Genomic DNA, 14498 nt, shown 5'->3' on the forward strand with positions numbered 1-14498 from the left:
GGGGATGCCTGTGCCAAGTAGGCTGTCGGGGGCTTGTGGGTGAAGGGGTGAGTGACGAGTGTGTTTCAGGAGGGGGGTACGGGGATGTAGTTGGGAACACAGATTCCTGGCCTGAATCCTCTCTGCCTTCCCTCATCACAGGTGTCCGACAACAAAGCATCCCTGCCGCCCAAGCCAGGGACCATGGCTGCAGGTGGTGGTGGTGGTGGGCCAGCCTCTCTGTCCTCGGCAACATCCTCCCCCCTGTCATCCTCTTTGGGAACAGCCGGACACAGAGCCAACTCCCCATCTCTGTTTGGCTCAGAAGGAAAACCAAAGATGGAGCCCGCGGCCAGCAGCCAGGCGGCCGTGGAGGAGCTAAGGACGCAGGTCCGCGAGCTGAGGAGCATCATTGAGACCATGAAGGACCAGCAGAAGTGAGTGTCTGGGGCCCCTTCTTCGTCCACCTCCCAAGTTGCTCTCTGCTGGGCCAGGGCCTCATTCTGCAAGCCTGGGTCTCTTGCCTGCCCGAGTGGGTGGCCCGCTTCCCCAGGGTGGTGGCAGCAGGGGTGAGATGGGTTTGAACCTGAGAGGCTTCATTTCACTCAGCTCCTTGTGTAACCAGATCTGCTGCATACGGGGAGGGCACGGGCTGGCCACGGGGCGTACGGCAGAGTCACTTACCAGGACTAATGCACTCAGCAGGCTGCTAAAAAGAAAGATCTTTAAATCCCCATAAAATACAGTATGTGCATCTACCACTTCCTCATAAGCCTGACAGCCAGCTTTTCCTCTAGCACCAGAAAAATCGCAATTTCTTCAGTTAGCTGTCTGATGAAGTAATTGACTTGCATTTAGGGGCTGAAATGGATGACAGAGATATAGGGAATCTTTAAACCCAAGACTTTACACTCAGCAAGATGTTCTCCCCATGAGACGCAGGGCTCTAACCATGCACGCCTACACACGCTCTCCACATCCCCTGTCCTCAAGGAGCACTTAGATGAGGAGAAAGACCTGTAAGCAAAAATAAAGAGCACACATAAATATTACCCAGGATACTGTATGTGGTGACAAAAACAGTAAAATGGTTAGAAGTCAGGAAGTTCTTGTCTGAGTAAACTGAGGCTCAGAGTTTAGGGAACAGTTAGCTCTTTCTTGGAGGAATTGGGCAGGGGAGGTATCTATAGAGGTGTTTCCTGAATAGGATTTTGGAAAACGATCTAGGATCACCAAGAGCAGAGCTGTGCAGCAGACGGAACAGTACAGGTAGGGTCCCGGGCACAAGGAGCAGCCCTGGTGCCTGGCCTCCTGGATGGGGAGGTCCCAGGGCAGTGGTGGGCGATGGGCACCTGCCACCCTGCATGGGGCTAGAGGGCCCTGGTATATCTTGTGGCCAGATACTTTGGGGAGTATTGGGTTAAACGTAGTTGATGTCTTATCTAAAGGACAGCTCAGAGAGCCTTCGCTCTGCATCGGGAAGATGGAGAGGATAATGTACGCTATTTTTCTGAAACATACCTTTTCTCTAGAGCACCCTAGGACAAGGGTTATGAGGAACTCACTTTGAGCGCCGTGGCTCTGTTCAGGTTCTGCTCCACTCCAGCTGGGAGGTGCCGTATGAAATTGGGGCCTCCTGGCCTAACCCCCCACCGGGAAGGTGCCCATCACATAAGTATGCAGAATCAGCAGGATGGAGCTACAGAGGCTCTCTCAGGGCCAGCCAGCTGCCTATCACGCCTGAAAGTCCCCAGCTCTTCTCTGCTTCTGCGGGTTACAGGTTTGGGGAACCACAGGCCCCATCCATATCCAGGTGGCATGTGTCTCCTGCCTAGACAGTGATCCCATGGCCCCAGGACATCCCAGAGCGCTGGTTCTCGGCCTTCTGAAGAGGACCATCATTGGGTCAGACCAGCCCGGATCCAGGGCTTCAGCCCTTTGGATCCTCTGAGAGGGATCGGGAACATCAGAAATGGTCCGTGCTTGCCTCAGAATGAAGACACACCAGAGCTTTGGGGCCTCTCCACCCTGCGCTCCTACCCACTGTGAAGCCGGGGCATAGTTGCCCATGACTGTCCCTCCCCAGCCCATGTCTTCTTGAATCGACATGTCAGAGAAGCCCCTGTCCCATGCCTGCCTCTCACAGCCATCCTGTCCAGGGCCACTGGGTCCCTAAAACCTCCGGCCCTAGGTCCCTAACTCTAAGTGTCCCTTCCGTCCCAGTCTTCAGTGGAAGTCTCCCCTGACTCCCCTCCTCCCCACACGTGCCACTCCTCCCCTCCGTGCTCCTGCCCTGGCTCTTTTCCAGCAATCCCCCCATCTTCCTTCCTCCTTGCAGGCTCAGGCCCTTTTTTGCCAGTTCAAGACTTAGTGGCTTTATTTGCCCTGGGCTTCCCCAACTGACTCCTCCGACCTGCTGCACTCAAGGCTCTGCCTGCCCTAGTCTTTCTGGAATCATGCTATCTACTTAGGATCTCAGCTACTTCTCTCCTGAGCTCTAAGTAGAGCCCGCTGACATAGAAGTGCGTGGCATGGGCTGGAGTAAATACAGTAATGAATCACAACCCGTTCGTGTCCGAGAACCCGGTGTGTTGGCAGCTGGGCCGGGTCACTGAGCCACGTACAGGGACTGTCACGGGGCTCATCTGAAGTGAGCAAATGCAATATAACTGATACCTTAGTTAGTATAGTGTCTCTGGAGTCCTTGTTTTTTGATGTTCCTATCCAGTTTGTAAAAATGTACATGTAAAATGGAGCGTCTGCTACCCTAAAATACAATACAGTTCTCTGACTGGAGTGGCGATGGTTGCAGTGTCCTAAGTAGAGAGTCCTGAGTTTGCAAGATGATTAACTTCGTTCCACTTCATTATTTAATGTTGTAAAGGGCATTAGACTGCGTGTCCTAACTCATGTCTACTTTCTCTGTGACATGAATACCATATAGTTAGTTCAGCTATTTTAACTCCAAGATTTCAAGTGTTACTCTTTGTAAGATTTTGTGGGAATCCGTGAAAACATACCAGTAACCTTTTGTTAATTTAAAACTCTGTGAAAGTAGAACATACGTGGGGTGACAAAAACGTCTGCAGTCAAAATCATTATGTAAATACATTTAAAGACCAGTGATTCTATAACAAAGGGCCAGCGACAGGGAAGGCGACAGAATCTGAGCCTGGATATCTGGAGTCTAGCCACTGGGCAAGTCAGGCCACCTCTCTGGCCTCACTTTCCCCATCTTCTCCTTTTAGGAGAAGCTTGGACTAATGGATCTCAAGGGTCATTCCAGAACTCCTGTTTGATGGCCACATATTTGGGGGACCCAGAAATTAATAGCGAGCCTTTCTGTCTGCAGTAAATGCCAAGCAATAGCAGTGCAAAGAAAGAACATGATGTTGTGTCCGTGTGTTCGTTGTAAACGGCTCAGATGGATTTTGTATTGGTTAGAGGTTTCTTATCTCTTATTGCAGAAGTCTGGGCTTTTGTTTAATTTCATGGCCATTTGCTTTTCAGACGAGAGATTAAGCAGTTACTGTCCGAGTTGGATGAAGAGAAGAAAATCCGGCTTCGGTTGCAGGTGGGTCCCTCGGGGTCCTGCTGCCTCGAGAGAGGCTCAGTCAGGGGTGGGGGCCGTCTCAGGGCTTCATCTTGAAAGTAGATGATTGTTACTTCTCTGCAGATTCAGATGCGCTTCCTGTGGCCATTTTCTTAGAACTGTGTAGGCTCACTTCTCATCCTCTCCTGCCATCCAGGAAGTCTTGGGGAAGGGAGGCATGAGTCAATGTGCCCCCAGTTGGGTTTCTCATTTGGAATTTATCTGAAACATCTCCTCTGTGGAAAGTTCCCTCCAATTTCCAAAGGCCACACTATGGTAACTGCCAGAGGGCATGGTGCTGGGGGGACTGCTTTGCCAGCTGGCTTCTGTCATTGGAACTCCAAGGACCACAGCTGTCCACACTCGGCACTTGCTTTTCATCTCTTTACTTCTCACCGAGAGCCATGTCAGTCCTGCCAGGGCATCAGAGCCCTGTCCCCCGCCATCCCCTGAGCCAACTCAGCCGTTACCAAATGGCAGAGAATATGCAGGAGTTGCAAAAGGCTGAAGGCAGACTTTGAGCTTTCGTCTAGCTGGTGTCCTTGGTGGTGCCTGAGACCCATGCTGCTTAAAGAAAGGATAGGTAACCGCTTCTCATCACTTTGGGGGTGCCGATAGACACCTGCTTGGGCCCGACCAGAGCTGCCTTCCAACACCGCTAGGTGGTCCAGCACGTTGGGACAGCCCGCTCTGCCCCCTGGCCAGGACCCTGGAATTCTTGCTGCTTCTGACAAATTTTGGTTACTGGGAGCCTGAGAAGGCACACACCCACCATTTCCTAGCGTCTGCGTGCCCGTTCTTTAGGTTTCTGTCACTTCTGGCCTCCGTCTGCTCGTCGTTCAGACATCACTTCACCCATTCCACCTTGAAAAGTGTGAAGTTGATTATTTTCTTTCATTCGACCAGGTTGATTATCTTTCAGCTTCTCCCAAACCAGCGAACTCATTATGATTTTGTTCGGCTCTTGTTTTTCCTTTATAGATGGAAGTTAATGACATAAAGAAAACTCTTCAATCAAAATGAATACTTGATAAATGAAATGTCACATTATTCATCCTGAGTCCAAGACTCAAATTTTCCGCCCCAGCCAAAATAACCTTGTGCCAAAAGATTAAAGGTTTGCCTCCACGTGTCCCTGTTTGAAAGATTAGCACAGAAGTCTTCATAGCACAACACAAATTCCATCCAAGAGGATACCCTTCCCCGTGGTCTAATCCTGGGCATGGCACTGGTTGTGACTTAGAGCAAATTGTGCTAAAGGCTTTTTTACTATGAGATCTCATGCGAAACGAAAACTCAGGCAGTTTAGTCCATAGTGGTACTATTTTGATGATATTTTCCATTAATAAAATGTAATTTCAGATTATTCGTTTACAAGCTTTATAATTTTATGATTTTTTAATCGTGTTTTGTCACAGATTCTCCCAGTGTCTGTATTACACATAGTCCAGAGCGAGCGTGCCATTCTTTTGCTTCAGGCAGAAAGCTGCCTCGCTTTGTGTCCCCTCTAGGATTCTATTACATATGCAATTTTAGGTCCTACCCGTCCCTTCCCCTGCCAGCCAACCCCGCCACCATAAGATAAATTTTAGCTTATATATGATGGTATATTTACAAAAAAGAGAAAGAGAAAACCTGGTATTTGCAATGATCTGTGCCTTCTTTTTACCACCCTCTTGATTGGAGCTTTTGTGATGCAGCTACCATGATTCCAAAACAAAACAAAACAAAACAACAACAACAACAAAAAAAAAACCACCTTTTTTTTTTTAAAGCCACTTCTCAAAGTCCACTAGAGGCCACTGTCTTCAAAGCTTCTCTCACCTAGCCAAAGGTCCCAAGAGGAGACAGCTGTGAAGTTGGGCGTGCTCGGTGGTACCCGCAGTGACGTTTAAGTTCTCCTAGTTGTAGGTTGTTCATGGAACTAGAAATGTCACCCCTGCTTGATTTTTCATCAGCCAAGTTAAACCCCTGCTTCCTGTCCTTTGCACCTTTTGCGTGAACAGAATATGCATTATGAAAGCAAAAATAAATAAACGTAAAATGCAATGAAAACAAGGGGGGGAAGTTGTGTTATTTCCTGCACTGGGTTATCCGTGTGTGCTCTTGTTCAAACTGTATTCACATAATGTCATTTGCCTTGTTCTCTTGTAACCCCTTCCTCAGGTCCAAGAGAATGGGGGGGGGGGGGGACAGTCTTGTTGAAGTGTAGCCATTGGATCTTTCTTGCATTTATGGAATTGCTTTTTCCGCCCCAAAGAAACTGGTGTTTGCCCATCCGCTCTATCTCTGTAGCAAATGAACAGCTCAGCCTTAGACTATGTAACTGTTTCCTCATCCTTAGCTGAAAATAAGGGGGCATACTGTATTGCAAGATTGTTGGGGGTGGGGGGTGGGGGTGGTCCCTTCCGGGCCCCGGAAGATGTTTTACGTGTTTCTCAAAAGCTGCTTTGTCTATATCCTGAGTTTTAGAGCAAAAGTACTAAATATTAATGGATTTGCACAACCACAAAGAATGAGAATTGATAACACGGAGTAATGCAAAAAAGAAATCACCACATGGTATTGATTATCCCAAGTATTACAAATAAATGTCTCTTTCTTCCTCTCTCCCTTCCCCACCTTCCTCTTGCTACATGCTCATCCTTGCTGCTTGAGGCTGCTACTTCCTCCCGAGTACTGTACTTACAGAGCCCGGACACCCTGGTCTTCCAGGATGGGGGAGCACGATTACGGGAAGGGAGTACATAAAGAAAGAAACCTCCCATCCCTCATTCCCATGCCTGGACGTATTGCCTTTTCAGCAGCCTTGCTCGCAGTGCACTTGGGCCCAGGAGCAGCAAGTTTCCAAGGGCAGCATAAAACATTCCTGAACTCCTTGACTCTTCTAAGCATTTCTACGTTAAACTTAAAGCCTTGAGAGATTTCCCACCGCCTAGTATAAGAATGAGGATTGAATTCTTTGACGTTTGGATTTCTCATTTACTCATCGTGAAAATCCCTAACGATACAGTTTTATACGCTGTGTATACAGAGTAGGGCTGTTAATAATTCACTCGAGAAGTTGAGCACCCTGGTGGGGCACTAGCAACCTGGAATATAGAGGGCTGTCATCTTCCCCTCGTAGAAGCCATGGGCTTTCTTTGTATAAGGAGAGGGAGAAGTGATTCTAGAAGGAGGAGTTGGCATATCTAGTTTCATTATTGCCCCTTGGGCTAACCGGCAAGAGGATTCTACGTTATGGACCTGACGAGCCACTGCCCGAACAGCCACCATCTTTAGTCTTTACAAAATGGACCCGTCAAGAATATTGAAAAGCTTGGAAGGATCACTTTTGAAAAAATTCTTTTGCATTCAGCATGGACTCGACCAGCATCTATGGAGATTATTTTTTTGCTTCATTTTCTAAAATTGTATTTAGAAAAGTCTTAAGTATTGTGCTTTGTAAAGAAGATGATTAAAATCAAATTTTGTGAAAATATTTTTGTTCAAAGTTGTCATGGTCCAAGAGGAATGATTTCTTGGAATTCAAACCATTTTTCTCCATTTTACACAACTTGCTTACTCTTACAGAAATGTCTTTGGGAGACATGGAATATAGTACCCCTCACCCCACTTATCTTTCCCAAGTGAACAGAAACAACCCATTAAAATCCGTGGCTATGAATTCCATTTTTACATGGTTCAATTTTACATTCATATTTCGGCAGAAAATCCTAGTTAGGTCCACATTGTTTTTTAGTGTAAAAATCATTAAATTATCATTATTCAAATAATTGTGTAAAGCCACTTTTATTCATCCCTAGCCCTCTAGACAGCATACTCAAGTACATTATTTGTTTTCTCCCATAAAGACAGCCTATATCTATCATCACGTGTGTGCCTTTCGTTACTAATGGCGGAGTTTTATTTCCTTTCATAACCAGCTCCTTGATGGGAAAACCACAGGGTGTGTAATTTATTGCTCACAGTTGCCACAGTCTGTATTAAAAATAATCCCCAGGTCCCACAAAGGCTTTTGTATCCTAACCTGAGGTCACCAAGGTCTCTTTTCTGTATTAGATTAGGTTTTAGTTCTCTAGCTATTTTCATACAAATTTATGTCAAGATGTTTTAGCACCAAGAGGGCTTGGTGAAAAGCTTTTCTTTTTGGTTTAATACAAATGAGAAGTGTAACAAAGCCACACGTGCGTGGGTGCTAGGTGTTCAGCATGGCTGATTGCAGCGTCCAACAGAGAGAAGGCTTGGTGCTTACGACCCAAGCCTGGGGAAGAAGATGCCATTCCCAGAAGTAGGTCTAATCAGGGAACACAATGGCCAAGGCAGAGAAACTCTTTCCTGGTTGGAAATAAATGTTTGTCAATAGTGTAAGGACAGAGAGGGGGTCATGTCTCTTAAGGTGATAAGCAGGAACTGTCATTCCTAGTTTTGTCCCTAGAGTTACTGAGGCTTGATTCCCAACACATGGAGCAGAAAGGCAGCCCCTGAAGCCAACGAGAATCTGTGACATAGAAGCAGGTCCCAGAGAGGTGGTTTTATTTCCTGTGTTTTTAATCGATCCCAAATTGGAGTGGCTTGGGGCGGGGGGCAACCTTTCCTATAAATGACATTGTGTGGTCATTATGTTTGTGAATTCAGAGTTGACGGTAAAATAGGCTGTTCCTTTTTTCTTGTTAGAGCAATAGGTGATAAAATATTTCCTTTTTTTAAAAAGATTTTATTTATTTGAGAGAGAGAGTGAGCTCGAGGGGGCGGGGGACAGAGGCAGAGGGAGAAGCAGACTCCCCGCTGAACAGGGAGCCCGACACAGGGCTCCACCCCAGGACCCTGGGATCATGATCTGAGCTGAAGGCAGATGCTTAACTGACTGAGCCACCCAGGCGCCCCTTGGTGATAAGATATTTCAACCAAACAATAGAACAGGGTCACCTAGTAGGCTGTAGCTAGAATTTTCTGAGGAAAAAAAATGAAAAAACAAGAGTTGAATTCCTGGGAACCCTCTGTAAATGGCAACAAGTTTAATTAAATTAGGCAGATACAGCACTGCTTCCCTTCCCCCTCACCCCTGTAGAATGTTACTAGTTCTCCAGGAAACTAAAACTTCTTGTCAAGCTTTGAGCTCTTTGATGGGAGAGTGTCCTGGAAATGCAAAACTTCATTATAGTTTCTATTAACTAAAAAAAAATTTAGAGTGGTTTACAAACCAAATTTAAAAATAAGCAAGCCGATAAGGCCATCCTGAAACCAAACAGAAAACCCAGGAAAAAAATCAATAACATTTCCATGGTTATTCCCCAAGAGTAAATCAGATGTCTTAAGATTCTCTTCAAGCTTCATGACTCTTTCTTAGTCTGAATCTCAATCTGAGTGAGCCGAGAATTTGGCTGGGGCAAGTTGAACATGTATCAAGTCCTTACGATGTGCTGGACGGCAGGATAGGTGCTGAATGCAATGTAGCCCCTGTCCTCATGGAGCTCAAACTGGGGGATGTAGGCAGATAAGCAGGCAAGTCTTCCACAGTATGAGAACATGACCACAGAGAGAAGTCCAGGGACTTTGGAACTACAGAGGAGAGGTGCCCAATGTAGCCTTGAGAGTGAGAAGGACAGAGGAAGAAGGGTATTTTTGGTTAAATGCAATTTTTTAATTTTATGTTTTTATAAATTTATGTATTTATTTTAGAAAGAGAGAGAGAGCACAAGCAGACTCCATGCTGAGCATGGAACCCAGTGTGGGGCTCGATCTTATGACCCTGAGATCATGACCTGAGCCGAAACCAAGAGTTGAAGGCTTAACCAACTGCACCATCCAGGCGCTCCTAAATCCAATTTTTTTTTTATGTTATAAAGCTGTGATGAACATCTTTGGGCATAAACCTATGTCCATATTTCTGATTTATCCATAAGATAATTCCTAGAAGTGGAGTGTGGATATGAATTGCTTAAGATTTTAGCAAGAAGAATTTTTGCACAAACAGCAAAATCAAAAATAAACAAGTGGGACTATATCAAACTAAAAAGTTTCTGCACAGCAAAAGAAGCCATCAGCAGAGTGAAATGACAACCTATGGAAAAGGAAAACAGTATTTGCAAACCATACATCTGATAAGGGGTTGATATCAAAAACATAAGGAATTCATGTAACTCAACAGCAAAAAAAAACCCAACTTGAAAATAGGCAAAGACATGAACAGACATTTCTCCAGAGACAATCTACAAAAGGCCAACAGGTACATGAAAAGGTGCTCAACGTCAGTAGTTATTAGGGAAATACAAATCGGAACCACAATGAGGTATTATCACCTCACACCTGTTAGAATGGCCATCTTCAAAAAGACAAGAGATAAATGTTGATGAGAATGTGGAGAAAGGGAAAGGGAACCCTTGTACACCGTTGGTGGAATTGTAAATTGGTACAGTCACTATGGAAAACAGTACGGGAGATCCTCAAAAACAGAACTACTATATGATGCAGCAATTTCACTTCTGGGAATATATCCAAAGGTAATGAAAACACCAACTCAAAAAGATATCTGTACCCCCATGTTCATAACAGCATTATTTATAATAGCCAAGTCATGGAAACAACCTAAGTGTCCATTGATGGATGAATGGATAAAAATGTTGTGGTATATATATACACAATGGAATATTCTTCAGTCATAAAAATGAGGAATTCCTAACATTTGTAATAACATGGATGTACCTTGAAGGCATTACACTACGTGAAAGAAGTCAGATAGATAAAGGCAAATACTGTATGATCTCACTTATATTTGGAATCCAAAAACCAAACCAAACTCATAGAAAAAGAGATCAGATTTGTGGTTACTAGAGGTGGAGAGGGGGATTTGAAGGAAGGTGGTCAAAAGGTACAAACTTCCAATTATAAGATAAATAAGTAGTAGGGATGTAATAGCTAACACTGCTGCACAATATATAGGAAAGTTTTTTTTTTAAAGATTTTATTTATTTGAGAGAATGAGAGAGAGCACGAGAGGGAAGAGGGTCAGAGGGTCAGAGGGTCAGAGGGTCAGAGGGAGAAGCAGACTCCCTGCTGAGCAGGGAGCTCGACGTGGGACTCGATCCCAGGACCCCGGGATCATGACCTGAGCCAAAGGCAGACGCTTAACCATCTGAGCCACCCAGGCGCCCCTATAGGAAAGTTTTTAAGAGAGTACATCCTATGAGTTCTCATCCCGGGGAGAAATTCTTTACTTTTATTCTTCTTTCTTTTTATTGTATCTATATGAGAAGATGGATGTTAGCTGAACCCATTATGGTAATCATTTCACAATATATATAAATCAAATCATCATGCTGTGTGCCTTAAACTTATACAGTGATACACGCCAATTATATCTCGATAAAACTGGAAAAAATATTCAGCCATATGGACAAATCCGTGGAAAGCAAAACAAAATAATGAAAATATTTGTTTCATTAAGGTGGTGAAATTGTGAGCTACAAATGGTTTTCTTTTAATATCACTATCATTCAATAATTAAAGAAGATAATTATAAACATTTTTAAAGAATAACTCTTGCCTGATTATAAACACAGTTGAATTAACATTAGTACACAAAAGTGATTAACCATCCAACTGTCCCTAAAGTTGTATTTGCCTAAACCTCTATGGGTGTCAGGCTTGAATCTCTTCCTTTTGGCTAGTCACTGCGCACAGGTCACCTAATCAGAGAGGCTGTCCCTAAGCCACTAAACAAAAGAGCAACTTTAACCTTGATCCTCCCCCAGACCCCATATATTGATACCCTGCTTAATACACACACAAACACACACACACACACATGCACATGCACACATTTTCTGTCTCCCTTCCCTAGAATGAAACCACCATGAAGGTAGTGACTACATTTCCTTCACTGCTGCATCCCCAGTACCTAAAACAGACCCAGGTGCATAGTAAGCATTTGATATGCATTTGTTGACTGAATACATGAATTGGTAATTGCGACTGATGCCAAAAGGAATTTGTTCTATAAATTTGAGCAGCCCAGTTTTGCCTTTACAAAAACTATGTGCAGGGGCGCCTGGGAGACTCAGTTGGTTAAGGATCTACCTTCGGCTCAGGTCATGATCCCAGGGTCCTGGGATCAAGCCCCACATCGGGCTCCTGCTTGATGGGGAGCTGGCTTCTCCCTCTGCCTCTGCTGCTCCCCCTGCTTGTGCTCTCTCTCTCTCTGTCAAATAAAGAGATAAAATCTAGGGGCGCCTGGGTAGCTCAGTCGGTTAAGCAGCTGCCTTCGGCTCAGGTCATGATCCCAGAGTCCTGGGATCAAGCCCCACGTTGGACTCTCTGCTCAGCAGGGAGCCTGCTTCTCTCTCTCTGCCTGCTGATCCCCCTGCTTGTGCTCTCTTCTATCTCTCAAATAAACAAACAAAATCTTTTTAAAAAATTAGATTCACTCCAGAGAAAGAATGAATTCAAAGGTGAGCATATTCCTGACACTGCTTTTGACACTTCTCTCAGGTCACTTGAGAACCTAATTGCTGCCCCTCAGGGCTGGCCATCTGCCCTCAAAGTGATGAATGAGGAGGACATGCAGATGAGCCCTGGGTCTCCAAGATGTGCCATGAGTCCTTAGAGTGCAATCCCTGGAAGGGCAGTAGTAGCAACACCAACCAGGAACTTGGTAGAAATGAAAATTCAGGGGCCCTGTCCCAGACCTACTGAATCAAATTCTGAAGAAGAACCCAACAAATTGTGCTTTAACAAGTCCTTCTGGGGATTCTGATGCACACTCAAGCTTGAGGACCACTGTCATGGCAGGCCGGATCATCTCATTCTCAATGAGTTGTGTGTAGAATAATCCATAGTAATCTTCTCCAGAGATCTCTATTAGATTGTGGCTGCGTCACAACAAGGTGCACTATCCAGAAACTATGCAATAGTCTATTAGGTTGAACCACATGAAATTAACATTCTTGTAGGTCAAATATTATTGAATGGGGCTTCCAATTTCAGCTCAGAGATCAGAGAGCTACAAGATGTCCTTCCCACGTTTACAATAAGAAAAAATCTGGACAGACTGGAAATTTTAGAGAACTGAGTTGGCAGAGCAAATGGTTTTTCAAAATCTGGAGAGAGAGAGACACTTTCTGTGAGACATGGAACCTGGACATTTGCTTACCAGGGACAGAAGCTACCAGATGCCATAGAAGTGGACAGGAATTGTGCAAGACTGTTGAATCACAGATCTGTACTTCTGAAACAAATAACGCAACATATTTTAAGAAAAAAGAAAAAGAAGAAGATAACAGGAGAGGAAGAAAAGGGGAGTATGTCAGAGGGGGAGACGAACCATGAGAGATGATGGACTCTGAAAAACAAACTGAGGGTTCTAGAGGGGAGGGGGGTAGGGGGATGGGTTAGCCTGGTGATGGGTATTGAGGAGGGCACGTTCTGCATGGAGCACTGGGTGTTATGAACAAACAATGAATCATGGAACACTGCACCAAAAACTAATGATGTAATATATGGTGATTAACATAACAATAAAAAATTTAAAAAAAATTTTCAAAAAAAAAAAAAAAGAAGTGGATAGGAAGATCAAGGTAGAAAACTGAACAAATTGCTGGAGGCTGAGTGTGGGATAGCTTGAGAGTATGAAGCTCCTAGGGGGAGAGGTTCCCACACTTTTGCAGGCATTTCCTCCAGGAACCCCAAGTGGCCCTTACATGGAGGATCAGGGAAATCTAGAGAAAATTCGTGGTGTAGGCTGGAAGTGCTGGCTCAAGAGCCACTGAGAAATCCACGCAGACCTTTCTCACTTAAGGAACAAAAGGCTTATTCTGCAGCGGGAAGGACATGGTCTGAGGGCACTGGTGAAATACCATTGCAGCTGGGGGAACGGAATTCCACCCAACCCCAGCCTCAGCCCCCAGTTTACCTAAAAAATAAATATTTAATCTTAAGGGAGAAGGGCCTCAAGGCTGTTGACTGAGAACACTGTTGGATACCCATTGCATCTGGGGGAAGAGATTGGCCAGGGGGAGCTCTATCTCCGGAAGATGGTCAGAGGCACTTGTGAATACTATACCCCTGAAATTAAGGCTTCGAATATTAGAGACCACACACCCCCATGCCCCACTAGCACACTAACAAAACTTCAGTAATAGTAACAGTGGATTACAGCAGGGGGAGCTGCAAGAGACAGGCTTTCTCTGGAGAACAGCGCAAGGGGAAGCCCCAAAACCAAGAGGAGGAACAACAAAGATGACTAGAGGAGTTAAAAGATTCTGGTGTCCATAGGAACAACAAACCTCAACACAGCCCAATTCCTGGCTAGGATCACACAAATTCCTACACTAAAGACTTATTTAGCACAGTATCTGCTGCCTTATATAAAAGTCTAGCTTTCAACAAAAAACTACAAGCCATGCCAAAAGGCAAGAAAAAGCAATCTAAAGAGGCAAAATGATCCTCAGAACCACTTACATATGGCGCAGCTATTGGAAGTATCGGAGAAAGAATTTAAAATAACTGTAATTACTATATTAAAGGCTATAGTGGAAAAAGTAGACAACATGCAAAATCAGATAGGAAATATCAGCAGAGATGGAAGCTATAGGAAAAAATCAAATGGCTGGAAATTAAAAACGAAGTAACAGAAATGAAGAATATCTTTGATGGGCTCCATTGGAAGACTTGAATGTTTATATTTACTTGAATAAATACCAGGACTGACAAAAAGAGAGAAGGCATAAATCACCAAGTTGAGAATGAAATGGGGGTACCACTACAGATTTTGCAGCCATCAAAAGGATAAGAAGGGAATACTATGAACAACTTCATGACCTAAGTTCAACATCTTAGAAGAATTGGACCAATTCCTGCAAACTCACAAACTATCAAAACTCAACCAAAATAAAATAGACAAGCTTAACAGTTCTATACCCATTACCAA

General features: G+C 44.5%; 1 protein-coding gene across 11 annotated transcripts in view; it reads left to right on the plus strand.

Moving 5' to 3' along the window:
• The window catches only part of SH3KBP1 (SH3 domain containing kinase binding protein 1), a 324264-nt gene extending 318962 nt beyond the window's left edge, over nucleotides 1-5302 (plus strand). For all 11 annotated transcript variants that reach the window (XM_027608838.1, XM_027608844.1, XM_027608839.1 and 8 more), the window contains 3 exons: nucleotides 142-416; nucleotides 3490-3553; nucleotides 4553-5302. In XM_027608838.1, coding sequence (XP_027464639.1) covers nucleotides 142-416; nucleotides 3490-3553; nucleotides 4553-4594 — 381 coding nt within the window. In that variant the 3' untranslated portion in view covers nucleotides 4595-5302. The remainder of the gene's footprint in view (nucleotides 1-141; nucleotides 417-3489; nucleotides 3554-4552) is intronic.
• The last annotated feature ends 9196 nt before the right edge of the window (nucleotides 5303-14498 follow it).

Source organism: Zalophus californianus, chromosome X (assembly GCF_009762305.2).
Source record: "Zalophus californianus isolate mZalCal1 chromosome X, mZalCal1.pri.v2, whole genome shotgun sequence".
Lineage (NCBI taxonomy): Eukaryota > Metazoa > Chordata > Mammalia > Carnivora > Otariidae > Zalophus > Zalophus californianus.